Genomic DNA, 17094 nt, shown 5'->3' with positions numbered 1-17094 from the left:
CTATATACACATATAATAGAAATCATCTGTCTATGCTCACATTTCTTAATATCATTATTATGTATTTTTGTTTACTAGTCTAGTTTGGTATTATATGATCTCTGAAAGGTTATAATGCAAATTATCACTCATATGTCTGGGGTTGATGGGCTGTATTTGTGAACAAGACTCCAGAAGAAATAAAAAAAAAGAGACTAAGTAACAGTTTTATCTACATTTTCCATCATTGCTCTTTCCAAAGCTTACCAGGAGACTACAGAGCGATGCTGTCCTGTCTCCTCATCAACACCATCTGATTCAGGATGCGTCTAAGGGGTCATGCCTTATCACAGCTGCATAATGGCCCACCTGCAGAAACCAATAAATACATACATTGCAAATAATTCTCTGTCATGTGTGATTTCCTCAAGGGAATAATTTTGATTACACCCATCCTTCAGGAGGGAAATGTTCAGTTTGCCCAAAAGTCCATATTCACCTTATAAATCTTCCAAGGTGAACTATGAATATTTAGACAGGCTGTCTCCAGGATTCTCCTATGCAAGCCCACAAAACAAGGAAAATTCCTCTTTGCATGTGCATTTTCAAAAACCAATGACTTTGCCCAAGGGCCTGGGGCACTGTGTGGTGCAAACCTACCCTTGTCAGTGCTGCCTCAGTCATGACAGTGATGCATGTGCTGACATGGGTTGCTGGACTGAGATGTAAAAATGACACAAAGGTTCCAGTTCATAGTCAAATTACAACCCCAGGAGAATGGTCTGATGAGTATGTGCCAAACATCCCTTCACAAGTTTCCATTAATTTGCAAAATGAGGGTTATTAATTTGGACTCGCCTGTTGTATAGCAAAATGTGACAGTCTGCCTGTAGGTGTTTTTTTTTCAAGGCTTTTTGTATACTTAGTTTTTATTTCTTAACTTACATGCTAAACCTAAAGTTGATTCTGTTTTGTGCATGGGTTTGGTTATTACTTTATCAGTTTATTTGATAATACCTGACTTACTAAAAAGGTTAAAAACAAACTTGTATCACAATGCATGCTCTTCTAAAGAAAATATATTTTATATTTGTTGTGCTTTGTGAAAATTATGCATAATTAACTACTTCAATGACTGAAAAAAAAAGCAGGGAAGAAAGGTAAAATTCGGTTGCTTTGAAAAAATAATCTTTCATACCCTTGAAGCAGCTTCTGCCTCAAAGTTAAAAATATGTGTGTAGTGTTTTTTTTTTTTTTTCTTTCTATAGTGAACTCAGCAAATATGGGCTAATTAGGTGGAATCTGTATTTCTTCTTGTTTTTTTTTTTTTTTTGTTGTTGTTTTGTTTTGTTTTGTTTTGTTTTGTTTTCCTGCTTGCCACAAGCAGCTGCTTTACATTATGTCTCTGGAGTCAGCTGCTGTAGTTTAGCTCTGATGTTTGTAACCTTTAAAGGCAGTGTGTTACCAAGCCCAAACCCCTGGGTTCTCGGGAGTCTTGCTGTGAACTTCAAATCCTCGTGTTCTTACGGATCAAGTGTAGACAGATTGTGTTTGTTCTCACCACACTCCTTATCTGAAATCTCAGTATGCTCTAAATGTTCAAAATCAGGAAAACAGCTTCTCCTTGCATGCTGTCTTCAAGTTCATGGGAAATATTTAGGGAAGCGCATGTTGCATGTGCTTTGCTTCTGGCCCTTGCAAGTTATGTGACACCAGAAGGGATTTACACAGCTGTTTTCTTCCACATAGGTTACTTTCTGCAATGGATACTACTCTCTCTTTAGAAAAGGTGCCCAGTGCTTTTTCACTGTTTGAGCACTACGCGGACAGTCCAGGAAAAAGCAACCAGCACTCTTTAAAACAAGTGGCTGGTAAGACTCTCTGAATATTATCTTAAAACTAACAAAAGCTAACATTTTGGCAATGCTTTCTAAATTTTGGGAAGCTAAAAACAGTATCTATTTGAGAAGTATGAATTTGCAAACCATATAATTAGCAATCAGAGTTGAATATAAAATGAAGTCTAATTGTGCACAAGTGTTTGGCTTATAGCAGGGCATTAAGATGAGCAGAGGGAAAAGTGCTAAAAAGGGGGATTCTTGCATTCTTGCCTTATTTAAAATATCAGTATCTCAGACTAGCAGCAGATCTTTTATCTGTAAGTCTCCTGAGGCTAAAGAAGTTTCTGTTCCCTTGCAGGCAGGGACAGAAGAGTCAATCAAATGATCTCCTGAGACTGCTTCTTCCAACTGGGGGTAGCCCCAGCAGTGCTGGTGGGGGGGGGAGGGGGAGAGCAGGGGGGTGGCTGAGGACCCTGGGTTTGTGCCATGTGAATGAAACCACCTTGAAACTCCTCTGTATAGGGGGATGTGGTGGAGCTGGATGTAGCTAGTGATGACTGTAGCTGGAAACAGCCTCTACTGAGGACAGTGGCAAAAATTGCATGTGATGAAGAGATTTATTTATCTCTATCTCATATTGCATACACTGTAAAAAGCCTGCCTGTGGGGGCTTTCTGCTCTGTCTGTATACACACCTATAGAAATTATCTGGTTCTGGTCAGCAGTCAAGGAAGATCCCTGTTCCTCATAATGGGGTCTCGGTCCAGTGTAACCTTCTCAAGAGAAGGTTTTTTTCTGGGATCTCACACCTCACTGTCATGATTTTTGTGACCTCTCATACACTGTCACATGCACCGCTGCCATCATAGTCACTCTCTGGCTATTCAGGTGGTGCCTCTCTCTCACTTTTGGTCCCTGGGCAGTGCAGCTAGAGCACACATTTCCCTTAGGTGCTTTGTTCCCTTGCTGGGTTATCAGGTGGGACACTGGCAAAGTGCTGTCTTGTGCAGACTTTCCTGTCTTTAGTATGAGCTGAATGCACTCAGCAATGTCACTGTGGGAAGATTGTATCTCTCCTGCAAGTGGTCACTTAGTTTTTATTAGATGTAGACGTACTGGATATCTCTCAGACCTTCACTTCCCTGTAATGCTTGTGAGTTTGCCTGAGGTATTCCAAACTCCTCAGGTAAAGTCAGACAGGCATTTGTGCGTGCATTGTTATCTCAGCCTTATTTCTTTAAGAAATCATGTGAAAAGATCTTTTTTTTTCTTTTTTTTTTTTCTTTTTTTTTTTAAACCTGCATTTAGCAGGTGTTCACTTAGTACTGTAAATGTGCTATCTATTGCAGTTTAGTTCCTAGACTCCCTGTCACAGTCCCCTTTGTGCAACCATGCTTTCCTCCTAGGTTGCTACCTACTGGCAAGGTCATACAGGAGAACAGACCTAATTTTTACATGTTGTGTTTCCTTTTCCCACAAGTCACTCCAACATGTTATTCCCCAGACTGCTGAGATCTGCTTTTCAGTTTTGTATGCATTAGCTACCGTGTTTACTGAACACCAAATGGCTCCAGACCAGGTTTGCTTTTACCAAGTGGAAATGACTGTCAGATAGCAACCACCCTTCAAGGCTCTTCATCTTATATGCTTCCTACTCTTTTTTTTTTTATTATTTCTTTTTCCCCTTTTTTTTCTAGAATACACAGTTTTCACTCTTCACTTCCACTACGAAGTATTTCAGTGGCTATTGTGATTTTTACTTTGGTGAGCAGTAGGACAAATATATATATATATATATATAGTTTTTCAACACTGTGCCCTTCCTGAAGGAAAATGAAGGTAAATACCTACATGAAATCAATTTTGAATTTAAAACTTTGAGTACATCATTTATCAAATACTGAAGGCAAATGCCAGACACTCTCAGAATTTGTTTTGACTGAAGCCATTTGATGAAAAATATGTGAATTTGCTATGTTTCTCCAATCAACATATTTTTCCTTCACGAGTAATAGTCTTTCACTGAACAATTTCACAGAACTTTATTTTCATTGCTTCAAAAACATTTTTCCTTCAAAACACCCTCCATTTCCAAATTTTCCACATCCACTAATGGAAAGTCCTTTTCTCTCAAATTCTTCGTACTTTCATGTGAACCACCCATTAACAAATGTGTAAGCATAAAGAAAACCTTGCAGTATGCCCTTGGTCACACTTGAATAAATGCTCTGTCAGAAGGAGTTAAGTCATTTCAAAATCAGAAAATCATTATTTCCAAAGCCTACTGTGAGTGCTGCCCATTCATAGCAAAAGACAAGAACCTTTGTGATGGTAACAATCATCCATTAAAATCACAGAGGAATGTAAATGCTCTCTGTCTTGAAGTACATGAAGCAAAGGAAATATTATTTACTATTACACCAGAAAGGTGTAAATATCCATAAAATATTTGGGATTACTGTTTTTTCACCTGGGGGCCATGGAGATCAGGTAGCATTAACAAAATGTTTCCTTACCATAGAGTACTTCAGTGAAAACTGAACTGATCAGAAAATGTCCCACTTTTCTGTTGAAAAATATAATTTAGTCAAACTTGTGGTGCAAATAGTTCTTTTGTTTGACTAAAATTCATTTTAAAAAGGACCAGCATCTTGATAGCACAGAAATGTTCTGTTTCCACAGAGAATAGCTCAACTTTTTTTGCTTTGAAATTACTTCCTTTCAAAAGTTTATTTCTTATTATGCAATAGTAAATTAGAAATCAAATGCTTTTCATTGTTACTGAACTCAATTTTGACCCAAAAGGTTTCTTTGTTGTTGTAGGTTTTATTTTTTCAGAAGTCTCATTCATTAAGCTAGCTTCTCTTCAGATTTGGCATAAGAATAAATTTTGTAATTGTGGGGTTTCTGTGATCATAAATGGCAGTTTCTAGGCAACTTCACAGGGAAAAAAAAAAAAAAAAAAAAAAAAAGCTGATTTTCCCACTGGCTCCACTAGAAGGAAGTCCTTTCCTAAAGGTGATCAATTTCTAGATTGACCAACTCTAGATGCAATCAAAAGACAAAACATGGATTGTTTTTAGCAATGAAAAAGATATGTTTTCTTCTAGTGGGAAGCAGATGTAATCTTACTGTACCAGTAGCTCTCTGCATAAATCAATAATCAGCATCTGCATTTGCCTTGTACATGCCACAGGGGATCATCATCATTACTATGAACATAACTGAGAAAAAGTAAAAGCTTTCTGCTGAGATTCTAACAGAGTTCATGCAACATGGAAATTTACTAGATGAGGATAAAGACCCGTGTATTTTTGTTCCCTGCATTTACTTTAACAATGAACATCTTTGGGGCTTTTTGCTTCTTTCTTCTCCCTCCCTCTCTGTTAAGCCATAATCTTAGAGGGAAATAATATCTCAGCAGGGATGGATCCGTGCATATCAGCAGACAAAGTTTGAAATAAATTTGGGAACTGTGGTGGTCTTTGAAGCACTCTTTGTGAGGGATGCTCCTGACTGTCTCATGGGGTGTAGATGCTTTGGCTAAGCATCTACATTTATTCATTTACTATATATTATATTTATTATAGCATTTATTCAGTCTCACCAGCCCATGCCAGCCAGGAGTATGCAGTTGTCTAACTGCAATGAGGGTCCACTTCTGGGCATATGGGATAGCAATGAGCCTCCTGCTCCTCAGGCTTAGAGTGCAGGAGGTCTGAGCCTTCCTTATCCTAAAGGCATATGCCTGTTGTTGCCAGTCTATCAGTGGATTTGAGACTCTGCATGAATCACACCCCAGTGTGGTAGCTCCTTTCCCCCGCCTGTGTTTCTGGTGTCAGTTATGTACATCTCTGCAGGAGGCTGTCTGCTTCTGCAAGCTCCCTCTCCCCATCAGTGATCTATCCTGTGCTGCTTGCTACAAACAAGTACTTTCAGTCCCCACTTTCACAAGCATCCTTTCCATAGGATTTTCTCTCCTCTGGTGTGGTCAGGTAATGGAGAAGGCAGTTGACCAAAGGAGCTTGCACTGAGGTCCAGGGTCTCCTGGCCCATCTGAGGAGACGGCCTGAAGTTAATAGGTGTCTCCTGGGGTTCCTTCAGTGCATGTGCTTGCAGAGTGCCTGTGAAATGGAGTGCAGAGCTGGAAAGCTCTCTCTGTGATTGGAGGGAGCAGGTCTCCTGGGGAAAGGAGAGTGGTCTTTCATGCCGCTGGGGTTTTGTGACAGTTCTGCATGTCCAGGATTGCCACAAGCCTGGGAGGCAGTGTGCTGCTCCCCTCACCCGGCTGGAAGTCAGAAATGAGAAGAAATTACTCATCTGTGCAATGGTCCTGTAGGGAAGGACCGTGAGATCTGCACAGGGCATGAACACAAGCTTTGTGCTGGGTTCAAGTGGTCCCAGAACTGGATCTTAATTTTCTGGGACTGTGAGGGAAATGGGCCATCAGATTCTATTCTGAACAATTAATTTCTTCCCTCTCTAGTTCAGACAGACCTATTGCTGCAAAATTTCACCAGTTTTGTCCATATTTCAAATATTTGATATATTTGTTCTGTGAAAATAACAACCTTAGGGAAAATAAGCAATTTTGTTGCCTCTTGAACATGTAGTAAATTCACCTGAATATACCGGGGTGTGAATAACAACTGAAGACTTTCCATTCAGTCCCACAGACACCGAGTGTAATACCTCAGGAGCAAAACTCAGCTACCAGCACTTCCATTGCTGTCTACTGGACTGTGAATGAAGGGGATGCCGTTGACTGCTTCCAGGTGTATTGTATGGAGGAGCCACAAGCCAGCAAAGATGAGGCAGGTGCGTACAGTCTTGCCTTCATGACAGCAGCAACCCTTTCTCCAATGATCTCAGGTCAGCAGAGGGAAGCCTGAGCTACAAGGGAGGGCCCAGGGTGCAGTGAAAAAATAATATATAGGACAAATAACAGTGGAGGAGAGCATGATGTAGATGATATTTCTTCTCTCCTTCATGCCAAATACAAGGTAAATATTGTGGTCTGCATAGTGCTGAGCAGTTAGTTGCTCACAGAGAAACAGCAACACGTGTATTTAGGTGCTTTTATGAAGCAACCTGACCTTCAGAGAGGATGTGTCCCTGCTGCCCTGTGGGTAGTAATGGGGGCTGCAGACAGAGATCCCAAGAGGATGGACCTCATTTGGTTTTTAGGGCCCTGCATGTATTTTGGAAATGTGTCCTAATTAAAAAAAAAAAAAATACAGGAAAAGATAATCAATATTTCCATAGTATTTCCACATGTTCCAGATATTTATTTTTTCAAAATGACATTACATTATTTAAAGATTAAATATGGAAATTGAGAAAAGAGGATTCAAATGCTCATTCATTAAAAAGCATGGGCTGTTCACAGAGTCACTTAGAACACCTGGCTGGTACACATATCCGTGTGTGCACACTAAAGGATGCGTAGGATATAAATTCCACTATACGAAATTCTCTAGAATTCTCTAGAATTTCTTATTCTTTATTCTCTGTTCTCTATATTCTTTAGAGAAATGAAACCAGGGCTAATAATTATTGATTGTATGTCCCAGTTTGCAGCACAATCCTCAGTAAGACTGAGAATACACTCAACTCACGAGCATGTCAAAAACTTTCTGTCAAAACTGAGCTGGAGTAAAATATTGAGATCTTGGCTAATAGCACCTTCTGGACTTTAACACTCTGTTTTTTACATATGAGTTGAGAGGAGCAATTATAGACCCTAACATTGAAATGCATAGGTGTAACAGCCTGTGTATGTTTCTCCTAGCTTTGGTGGAAGAATACAGAGTGACAGTGAAGGAAAGCCACTGCATTTTGGAGGACCTGGAGCCAGATCGCACTTACAGTGTGTGGGTCATGGCTGTGAACTGCACAGGATGTAGCTTGCCCAGTGAAAAAGCCATTTTTAAAACAGGTATGTACATAGTTTGGCATTTGATTAGTGTAAGCTTCAGGTTCCTAGAGAAATTTTTGTCCATGTTGTTACTAAAGCAGATAAAGCCGATTTGTTTAGTCCATCTGGTGGATAGCAGGCAATTCACAGTCTTTTTGCTAAAAGATAGCAGCATAATTGCTCCTGAGAGGAAATTTGGAAGTATTCAGATTTGAAGATGTTTGCAGTCTCAGGTCCTGCACATTACGAACTTCTCTTCTGAATGGGCTGCAGTGCTCCAATGCAGCTCTGGAAAATCCACCCTACTGCTCTCTGCCACTGCTTCTCCTGTGGAAAATGCAGGCAGCAGCTGCCTGGTTTTGCCTCTCTGCCATCCTCCCAAGTACATCTATGTTACATTGATTAAATGATTAACTTTGCAGGGGGAGGCCTGTTCTACGGAGGTTACATGCCATGTCTAGCTCTGTGGGACACAAATCTCAGGTGTGGCTGTGAGAGGCTCTGCTGCTGTTTAAGTAGTGTAAATTGGGATGAGTAATTAGACGAGTATTGTTTATGAGCTTCATTTGACTGATTCATTTTCCTGAGTTTTAATTTCGTAAATAATTCGTATTGACAAAACTGTTGCTTCTTAAATTATGAGCAAGATGAAGCATCTTGTATTCTAGACTTTATCTGAGGCCCTCATGCCAGATGATTTTTCTAGTGCTAAAGGGTAAAAATAAAAAAAAAAAAAAAATAAAATCATTCTGTAATTGAATTTGCAAAATAAAGACAAGGATACTCAACATTTTCATAATGTGATAACTTTGTACAACATTGAGTGTATTGTTGAAATCACTTGGCAGCAAACACAACTTCAAGCCTTTTGCTTATTCCTTTAGACATCAAATTTGTTATTTTTCCATTATATTCAATTTGCTGTTCATATTTTTAGCAAAGCTGATTTTCCAAAGATTTTAAAGTAGAAATTCAAATGTTATGACATCAACAATGTAGTTGTGAGCATGATGCAGAATTCCTCTGAAGTGGTCAATCAATAACAAATCATTGCCAGCTAAGTCATTATTTATAAAGAGGTTCTCACCCCTCTCACCCAAAGCTTCAGTGCTTCATAGCCCACTTAGCCACATGAACTCAAAAACAATAATTTAGGGAGTTTATTTTCAGTATTTCAGATGAAATGTCTGTAGGAGAAAAACATCTGATGGTATATGCAGCTATGGGAACATTAATAGTGGATCAAAACTGTGCCTCTTCCAGTTGTTGGGAACTACCTCCCCTCCCCCCAAGGCTTCCCCATTGAGATTGCACTCGCAGGCCTGTGAGGAAGGCAGGAGGAGCTTCTCCTATGTCTGGCTCCTTCACCTTCAAAACTCGTATCCTTTCCTAATGGGGAACACACTGTTTCACAGATATATTTTGGTGATGGCAGCAAAATATCCACCTACACCCCTTCTACCTGTCCGCCCAGGCAAGTGGTGGAGTCACCATCCCTGCAGGTGTTCAAGGAAAGGTTGGACATGGTGCCTAGGGACACGGTTTAGTGGGTGACATTGGTGGTAGGGTGATGGTTGGATCAGATGATCTTGGAGGTCTTTTCCAACCCTAATGACTCTATGATTATATGATTTAAAGGGAAATTTGGATCATAATTCTGCAATCCTAAACTCAAAACTTGTCATTCAAAATTTATCTGATATTTATCCTGTATCTGAGGGACAGAGCAAGAACATAACACATTTCCACTCTTCGCATCTTGTAAGATCACTTATGAGTGTGCAGGAATATTACCAGGAAATCAGATATGTGTTCTAATTAGAACAGCTTGAGTAACTACAGTTAATTTGCTAAAAAACTCAGAAGCACAGTAACAACTTTTTCTGGCTTTCTGACTCCATCTATTCTCTAGACAGATAATTTCAGATAAAAAAGTGTGTGAGATCTTGTGATGTATTGTTTGCATATCCATTAATGTGGGTATGTGTGTCCGCTTCTGAATGCAGGCATTTGGAGATTTAGCTATTCATTTTTCATTCTCTAGAAATAGATACTTTTAAAAATAGACAGTAATCATGTATGTCAGAAGTGAATTAAAGGACTATTGCCAAGGGAACTGCACAGATTTATTAGTCGATAAGAATCTATCCCACAGATTCTTTGCTCTGGTGAATACCTAGATTAGCTGTTCCTCTAGTGAAACATCAAGTTAACCTGGAACCTGATTTTCACTAAACCAGGAAATCAATATGTACTTTGTTGTGTTTTTTGTTTGTTTGTTTGTTTGTTTGTTTCCTTTTCTGATAATAAGAAATTATTTTCGTTACAAAACAGAGTGATCTTGAACCTTCACTGCAGCTCTATGAGATTATCTTGTCATAAAATTGTCCTTTTTCCATCTTTTACCTAGTAGGCCTTCTATTTGAAACTTAATTACTTTAAAAGCAAGACAACTTCCTATGACATCTTTAAATTAAAAACGTTTATTTTAATGATTAGTGTTAAGACTGTTTATCTGAGAGTCAACAACAGACTGCAATGTTCCTATGTTGCTGTTCCCTGGAAAGAGATAGAGTAAGTGAATACAACTAAACAATTTTCAGCCTGTGGTGTTGGGTGTGCTATTTTACACAATAGCTTTTGATTACTTGCATTCAGTGCACTGCTTTACATTCAGTTTTCTGTCTTGCAGTAGGGTTTGCAGTTCTTAAACTGAGGCTCTAAAAAAGTGAAATTACCGAACCAATTTTTAGAATCCGCATTGCAAAAATAAACAGGACATAATTAAGCAGAAACTCATCATCACCCCTCAGTTCTGTGGCAGTACATTTCTTTCTGATGCAGTTCATACAGAAACTGCTGAGGACAGGACTGAGGTAACCTAAGCAGGGCTATACACAGGAGAGTCTTGATGCTCTGCTCCATAAAGAATGGTGGAAATGGTGAAAATGTGCTTGAGCAAAGGCATAAAAATCTCCTTGGACATTCTAAGGATGTGCAGGTATGCACATATATTCACAGTGACTTTTCCAGCATGTCTTTTTTTCCCCTGTAATGTAAACCTTTGCTGTTGAAACACAAATAAGCAAAAGATCATTGCTGGACAGGTAAATCTAACTGTCCTTTGTTTTTTGGGGGGGAGATGAGTCTTCCTTTCCCTTGACAGCATCTCAGCAGCTGCTGGTACCTGCCTTGCAGTGCAGCTAATGTGTTCCTGTGTCCACAGCACCTGCCATCCCCACCATCAAGGCTGAAGACTGCATGGTGTGCTGGGACACAGCCACCATACGCTGGCACGATGGCTCAGCAGCAGCAGAGTCCTTCACCCTAGAGTACTGCCGACAGCACTCGCCGGAAGGAGAGGGTCTCAGGTCAGTGCTGCGGTTGCAAATGTTGCTCAATCAGATTAGGCAGATGTTAATGAGTGCTTCCCAGACTGCGGGTCATTACGCAAGAGATTATTCTGTCTTCAGCTGCGCAAGAAAGAAATCAGCTTCTGCATGCTGAAGAACTTAGTGGCTGGATACTAATCTATGAGATTAGGCTAAGAGACATAAAAATACTTCTTTTTTATTCTGCTTAACCGGAGAATCCCTTTCGCTTGGGGTCAAAACCCTGGAGATGTTGCACTGTCTGCAATCAACCAGAAGTTGCAGAGCTGTGCTGGCTGGGGAAGCAATCACTCCCCCACAGCTGTGATAGCCCCAGGCAGGGCAGGAGAGGGCAGCTGAGCTCTGTGGGAGACAGTGGGATGGAGGAGTCCAGCCCAGTGTGCTCTCTGCTTTCTGGGGAACAAGATAGGAGCCAGCTGGAGGACACAGCAAGGTGAGGTACTGATATCTCCATAATGTCGGTTACCCACCTGTGAATGTGCAGATCCCTCCCAAAGCACAGCAGAGCCCTGCGCTGTTCTGCTCTGCATGTGTGTGTCTGCACCACTCTTTGCAAAAATACCACTTGAGTCTGCAGCAACACAAAGAACAGCTTTGAAATTCAGGGTGGCATATGCTTTTGTGAGACCCTCTCTGGTTTCCCCTACAGTAAGTGTGAGTGGCATGCAGGAGAAGCCAAGAAGAGACATAGACACCACTAGGCAGCAAAACCATTGGTTGTGTTGAAATGCAGAAAAAAAATATGTGGTAGTCTGTATGTCCTTATTTTGTATTTTGTTGTTGCTCTTTGTTCAAAAAATTTCCCTTGCAATAAAAATTAGTTAAGTGGATTAAAGAGCTCACAGGTTTCTCGTAGACAAGTAAGTGCATTTGTGTGTATCTTGTTCCTTAGAAAAGTAGGCTAAAAACTGAAAGAAGAAACTTCTGTAGGGTTGGGAGACCTTGTTTCACCCAGTACCAGCATGCCGTGTTAATGCAAACAAGAGGAGGAGGAGGCATCTTGCCCAGATTTCCTGCTCTCTGGGAGGGCAACCATGACCTCCTCTGTTTTATACATATTTCATGAGGCCATCAGGTTGCTGTCGAACTCCCAAAGTCACTGTCGGTCAGGGATAATGTAGCTGCTCCCCAAATCTGGGCTGTGTACTTGTCCTTAAATTTCTTTGCTGTTAACTGCAATTGCCTCTTTTTCTCAAAACTGAACCAGCAAGTGTGTCCATTTCTGTAATCTGTGAGAGAAGTGCTGTTAAAACCAAGCCGTTTGCTAGTGTGGAGATAACTGTTGCAACAAGCTGCCAGAACTGACCCATTACCTTTTTTGAGTAAGCTCGTGCAAAATCTAAAATGTTTATAATCATACAGAGTCACATTTGACTTTTTGGCCTTTATGTGGGCAGCAGCTGTCTTTTTCCTGTGGCAACTACAAAAAATTCACAGATGACAAAATCATGACTTTTCTCAGAATGCTTCAGTTGAAGATCTCTGTGTTTGTGGAAGGGTTCTGACATCATCTTTTTACAGTGTCAAAGACCACCTTTTACCACTTATTTTCCCTCTCATTTGCCTCTCTTTACTTTTCCAAAAGCAACCCCCCTAAGATTAACCTGGAAAGTTTAGTCCATAATGGTAAAGGATGGAGAATTTATTTCTTTTTTAAATTTTTTATTTTTTTCATAAAAAATAGAAATTTGGTAGATGGAGCATACTGCCTGTATTGCTTCCAACACTGCTGATGTGCAAGTTAGGACTAGAAATCAATTCGTCATGTAGCTGATCAGTGAGACACATAGCTCCAGGAGGTGAGTCAGGTCTTAGATGAGCAGAGGTGCTTTTTGGAAGTACACGTAAGGAGCTTTGAGTTACTCTGTAAAGTACCTACACTAGGTGGGATAAAAGAGTGTATTTATATCCACCTAGGAGCATTTGGGCCTTGAAATGCTATAGTTTCTATTGGCTACTTTCCTTGAAAGCTCAGAGTATGTCCTTCACTCATTTCCTGAGCAACATTCATCCTGGGGACCAGCCAAACACACAGCCTTCCAACAGACAGCCTGCACCTCTCATGCTTGCCCCAGTCCCTTAGATGAGCAATTCCCCCGTCACTGGGTGGGAGTCCAAATTCATTTCCCAGCAGCCCTGTGAAGTTCATACAGCTGCTCTCAGGGGCACAGCGGGTAAGCAGCAGTGAGGGAAGGCCACCTAGAGAACTTGTGGGCAATAATGTTCAGATATCTCACTAACTTCACTTGGAGAAAACGATTCCGTCTCAGCTTGCATGGCTGTTTTCATGCAAGCTGTTCTGGAAGCTCACACAAGCCAAGGAACACTGCCAAGGGAGCAAGCAGGGTGAAATGCCCCCATCAAACAGCTGGGGCCATGTGTGGAGCCCCTGGATGGGACCAGCCCATTGTAGCCTTCAGCATGTCCTTGCGCAATCCCAGCTCCCCAAGGAGAAAACTTGAGGAACCTCTAGAAATAAATCCTTACAAAAAAAGTTTTCTTCTACATACCATCAAGAAATCTAGATTTTCATTTCTGGGTTCTCTTTGCCAGCTTGGCATGGTTTTGTATAAAACGGTGTTAAGCCTTCTACAACCACAAGTCCCTGGCCTGCTGCTGTGCTTTTCAAGCTCCTCACTGGGTTGATTCTTTTTCCAGAGTCTTTATGCAGCTTTGAAACGTTTCTTTCAGTTTCCAGAGCTCTGCTATTTTCTTGCTGTTCAGACTCTTTCTGTTGAGAAGTCAATGGAACTGTGGGTGGAAGATGGAAAACTGTGAGAAGTGTAGTCCAGGGATTAGGTGTGTGGGCTGTTCAGATGGAAGCCATGTATCACATCATGAGAAATATGAAAGGCTCAAGGAGACAGAAATTAGTACATTATGCGGTGAGTTCATAGAAGTGGAAGTGACTGAATGTCACCCTCTCCACTAATGGGAGACTGACACCACCAGTGACTGAAATTTTCTGTCTCCTCAAAGGACAGGTCTAACACTGGAAACAGGAGAGCAAACCTCTCTCCTGCTGTTTTGCCCATGACCCTCCAGCCAGCTCAGGAAGCAATGTGTAGAAAATAGGGTATCTTCCTCCTCTCTGCCTGTTCTGAGTTTGACATCCTAGATAGAGGTGAAGACCATTGCAGATGGTGCTTTGTTGATCTAACACTGCAACAGTCAGAGCCAGGACAGAGGAGAGGAAATGAAGCATGCAGCGCAGCTGGAAGGGAACTCAGAGAAGTTTGCTCTTTATATTTAGCTTCTAGGGCTTTTTTGCACTCATGGTGTACCCCTTTTGTGTGCTTCTGCATCTGTCTTTGGAAGCCTGCATATCTTCAGCTATGACTTGGTATCAGTGGTACCTGCACAGGTCTGGAGGTGTTGTTTCAGTGTGATATTGGGGGTGGGAATTGCAATGACAACACAGAGGGTGTTCTGAATCACTACAAGGCATATCATTTGCTGGGTTTATGCAATATTAAGAAATACCCTCTAGATACTGCTTTCTTGAAATAAATGAGGATGCTGATGAGAGGAACATGCATCAAAACACAGAATCAGGTTTCCCTAAAAACAGGGAAATCACAAATGTAGGAGACTGTTGCTAATTGTCAATTTAAAGGTGAAGAAGCATGTAACTCCTTTCTGCTCTGCTTTGAATAGCGCATGCCTGAAATTTGGAGCCTGAATTTTGAAACTTACAGATTATTCTTAGGAAGATAAAGAAGAGATGCACAGAATACTTAAATTCAATGTTTCTTGAATTTCTGTGCTCTGTAATTTGTATCATGATACCACAATGTTGTGGGGAAAGTGTAAATGTGATAATATTTATGCTAAAGGCCAGAATGCATCATGCTTTGACAATAACGTTATTACATTTTCAATCACCTATGAAGTAGTCAGGTATATTTCACGTAGAAGAAAGGTGCCACAAAAAAAAAAAAAAAGAAAAAAAGAAAAAAGGTTGTAGTTGCATTTCTTTTTCCTTCATGGCCAAAATTACATGCTTCAATACTTTAGGTGGGAGTGAGAAAGACCTAGCTGCAATGATTGTTACAAGAACTCAGAAATTAAACAGGCTTTTACCCAAAACAATCAGGATATTAGAAACGCATTTCCCCTTCCCTTCTCCCATTCTTGTCCTCTATTGCTGTAAGCTGGGCAGTAATCATACCTTCTTTTCCTCTTTACTTTTTCATTACTGATTACATGGTTAACCTGAAGCATGACAAACAACAGTAATTGCTAAGAGCCTGAGAAGCCCTCAGTATTCACTTTCCTCCCTCACCCTATCCTCTAGACAGAAAGGCAATAGCAAAACCTATTTCTTCTTTGCACTCAGCTTTTCATGAGCTTGGAGCTGGCTCAGTGTTGCAAGTGAAATTCCTTCTTGTTGGCATATACTGTTTCATTAGTTGGCAGCAGCAGTACTGTTTTTAAGCCTTAATCGTAGCTAAAAATGATGGACTCGTACTCTTAGGCAGCTTAGAGATGGCTAAAAAAGATTGCCAAGCAGAGAACACCATTTGAAAACCTGATCATTGTTTTACTGACCATACCTGCTTAAAGTCCAGGCATTTCCTTCTCACTATTACAGCTGAAAAGAGGTATGGTATTGCTCTCATATTTAAACATGCAACCAAACTCTTCTTTGGAGAATTTCAGGTTTGGGAGAAACACAAGGCTGAACTTTGATGGCTTATCCTGTTTTCAGTCAGCTGGACTCCAAATCTTTTCTGAATATCCAGGCTCTGGAATCCACACTTTAGAATATGAATATCCCAGATCTACTTCTTGTGCTGAAATGTACATGACTACTTAGAATTAAAAGCATTTTCATGTTTTACTAAGTAGCCATCAGTTAACTAGCTAATAGTGAAAAAGAAAATATTTTCTAATTTCTTTGTGAGGGCACTGGCTTAAGTAACATTTTCCAGAAGACAGAAGAAGGCATGACACAGAGAACATCACTGTGCTTAAGACACATGGATGTTGCCAGAAAAAGCTTTCAAGGAATAGCTTACATATCTTCATCTCATCTCACCTGCAACTACTTGCTCAAACTTCTTTCTGGTGATTTGTGCTTCAGATTCAAACCAAAGATGTCAAGATGATGCTGTTAAAGAGCAGAATTTCCTCAAAGCTTGGGTGTCCACTTCTTTTCCAATACCTCAGCTTCCACCCCCATTTTCCTTTCTATTGCTTCCTCTATATTTGCCTCCTTGCTCAGTTCCTATGTATTTTTGTTTGACTTATCTTTCCATTTTCTCATGTTCCCTGTACTCAAACAAAGCCTTTTTCCTGTTTCATGTGTAATGTTCACTTGTGAGGTTGCGCCTCTTCCCTGAACCTTCCAGGAAGAAGTGATCACCCAGCCTAACTCCCAGTGCCTTGCTGAAGTGCTGTCATGGTTAGGGCTTTGCTTAATTACAGGGGTGAAGCGAGAGTGCAATTGCTTCCATGTTTGGACAACCCACTTCTTTTGTTTACTGCATGAGTTCTAGCACTAATGTAACACATACTGTTACAAGGCAGCAAGGCCCATGCTGATGGTGCAAGAGCTCCAAACTGTCTGAAATGCTTTCAAATTTGAAAGATCACAGAGGAACCCAGTGCTTTTTCTGTGTTTTCAATCACTTTTAATGTCAGCTCTCGGTACAAAATACACGTTACAGAATAATAAGGATGAGGCACCAGCCTTTCCCCAGGATGCTGTCCTCCTAGACACAGAGCTCTACGTGGTGTTAACAGGAATATGCTGTGTGTAGGACTGTGGGATTTCAGCTTTGTCTGATAAATGCAGCAGAGGGAGGCGTGTTAAAAATCATAATGGATGAGCACCGATTATTCTTCAGATTGTGCTGCTCTCTGGTGGGACATACGGGGAAAAACATTCACAACAAATGAATAGCAATGATTTTACTTCACAGCTGACTTGCCTGCCGTACCTCCTCTGGGGTCACAGTAA

The 17094-nt window shown here is 40.7% G+C and overlaps 1 protein-coding gene across 1 annotated transcript in view; it reads left to right on the top strand.

The window, feature by feature from the left end:
* CMYA5 (cardiomyopathy associated 5) overlaps positions 1-17094 on the top strand; it is a 46039-nt gene that overhangs the window by 24486 nt on the left and 4459 nt on the right. The window contains exons 6-9 of the mRNA XM_084305764.1: positions 1729-1850; positions 6489-6638; positions 7612-7758; positions 10964-11108. Of these exons, the coding sequence (XP_084161890.1) occupies positions 1729-1850; positions 6489-6638; positions 7612-7758; positions 10964-11108 (564 nt within the window). The remainder of the gene's footprint in view (positions 1-1728; positions 1851-6488; positions 6639-7611; positions 7759-10963; positions 11109-17094) is intronic.

This window comes from Netta rufina, assembly GCF_964035555.1.
Source record: "Netta rufina genome assembly, chromosome: Z".
NCBI lineage: Eukaryota > Metazoa > Chordata > Aves > Anseriformes > Anatidae > Netta > Netta rufina.
This window is presented reverse-complemented; position numbering and strand designations above follow the sequence as displayed.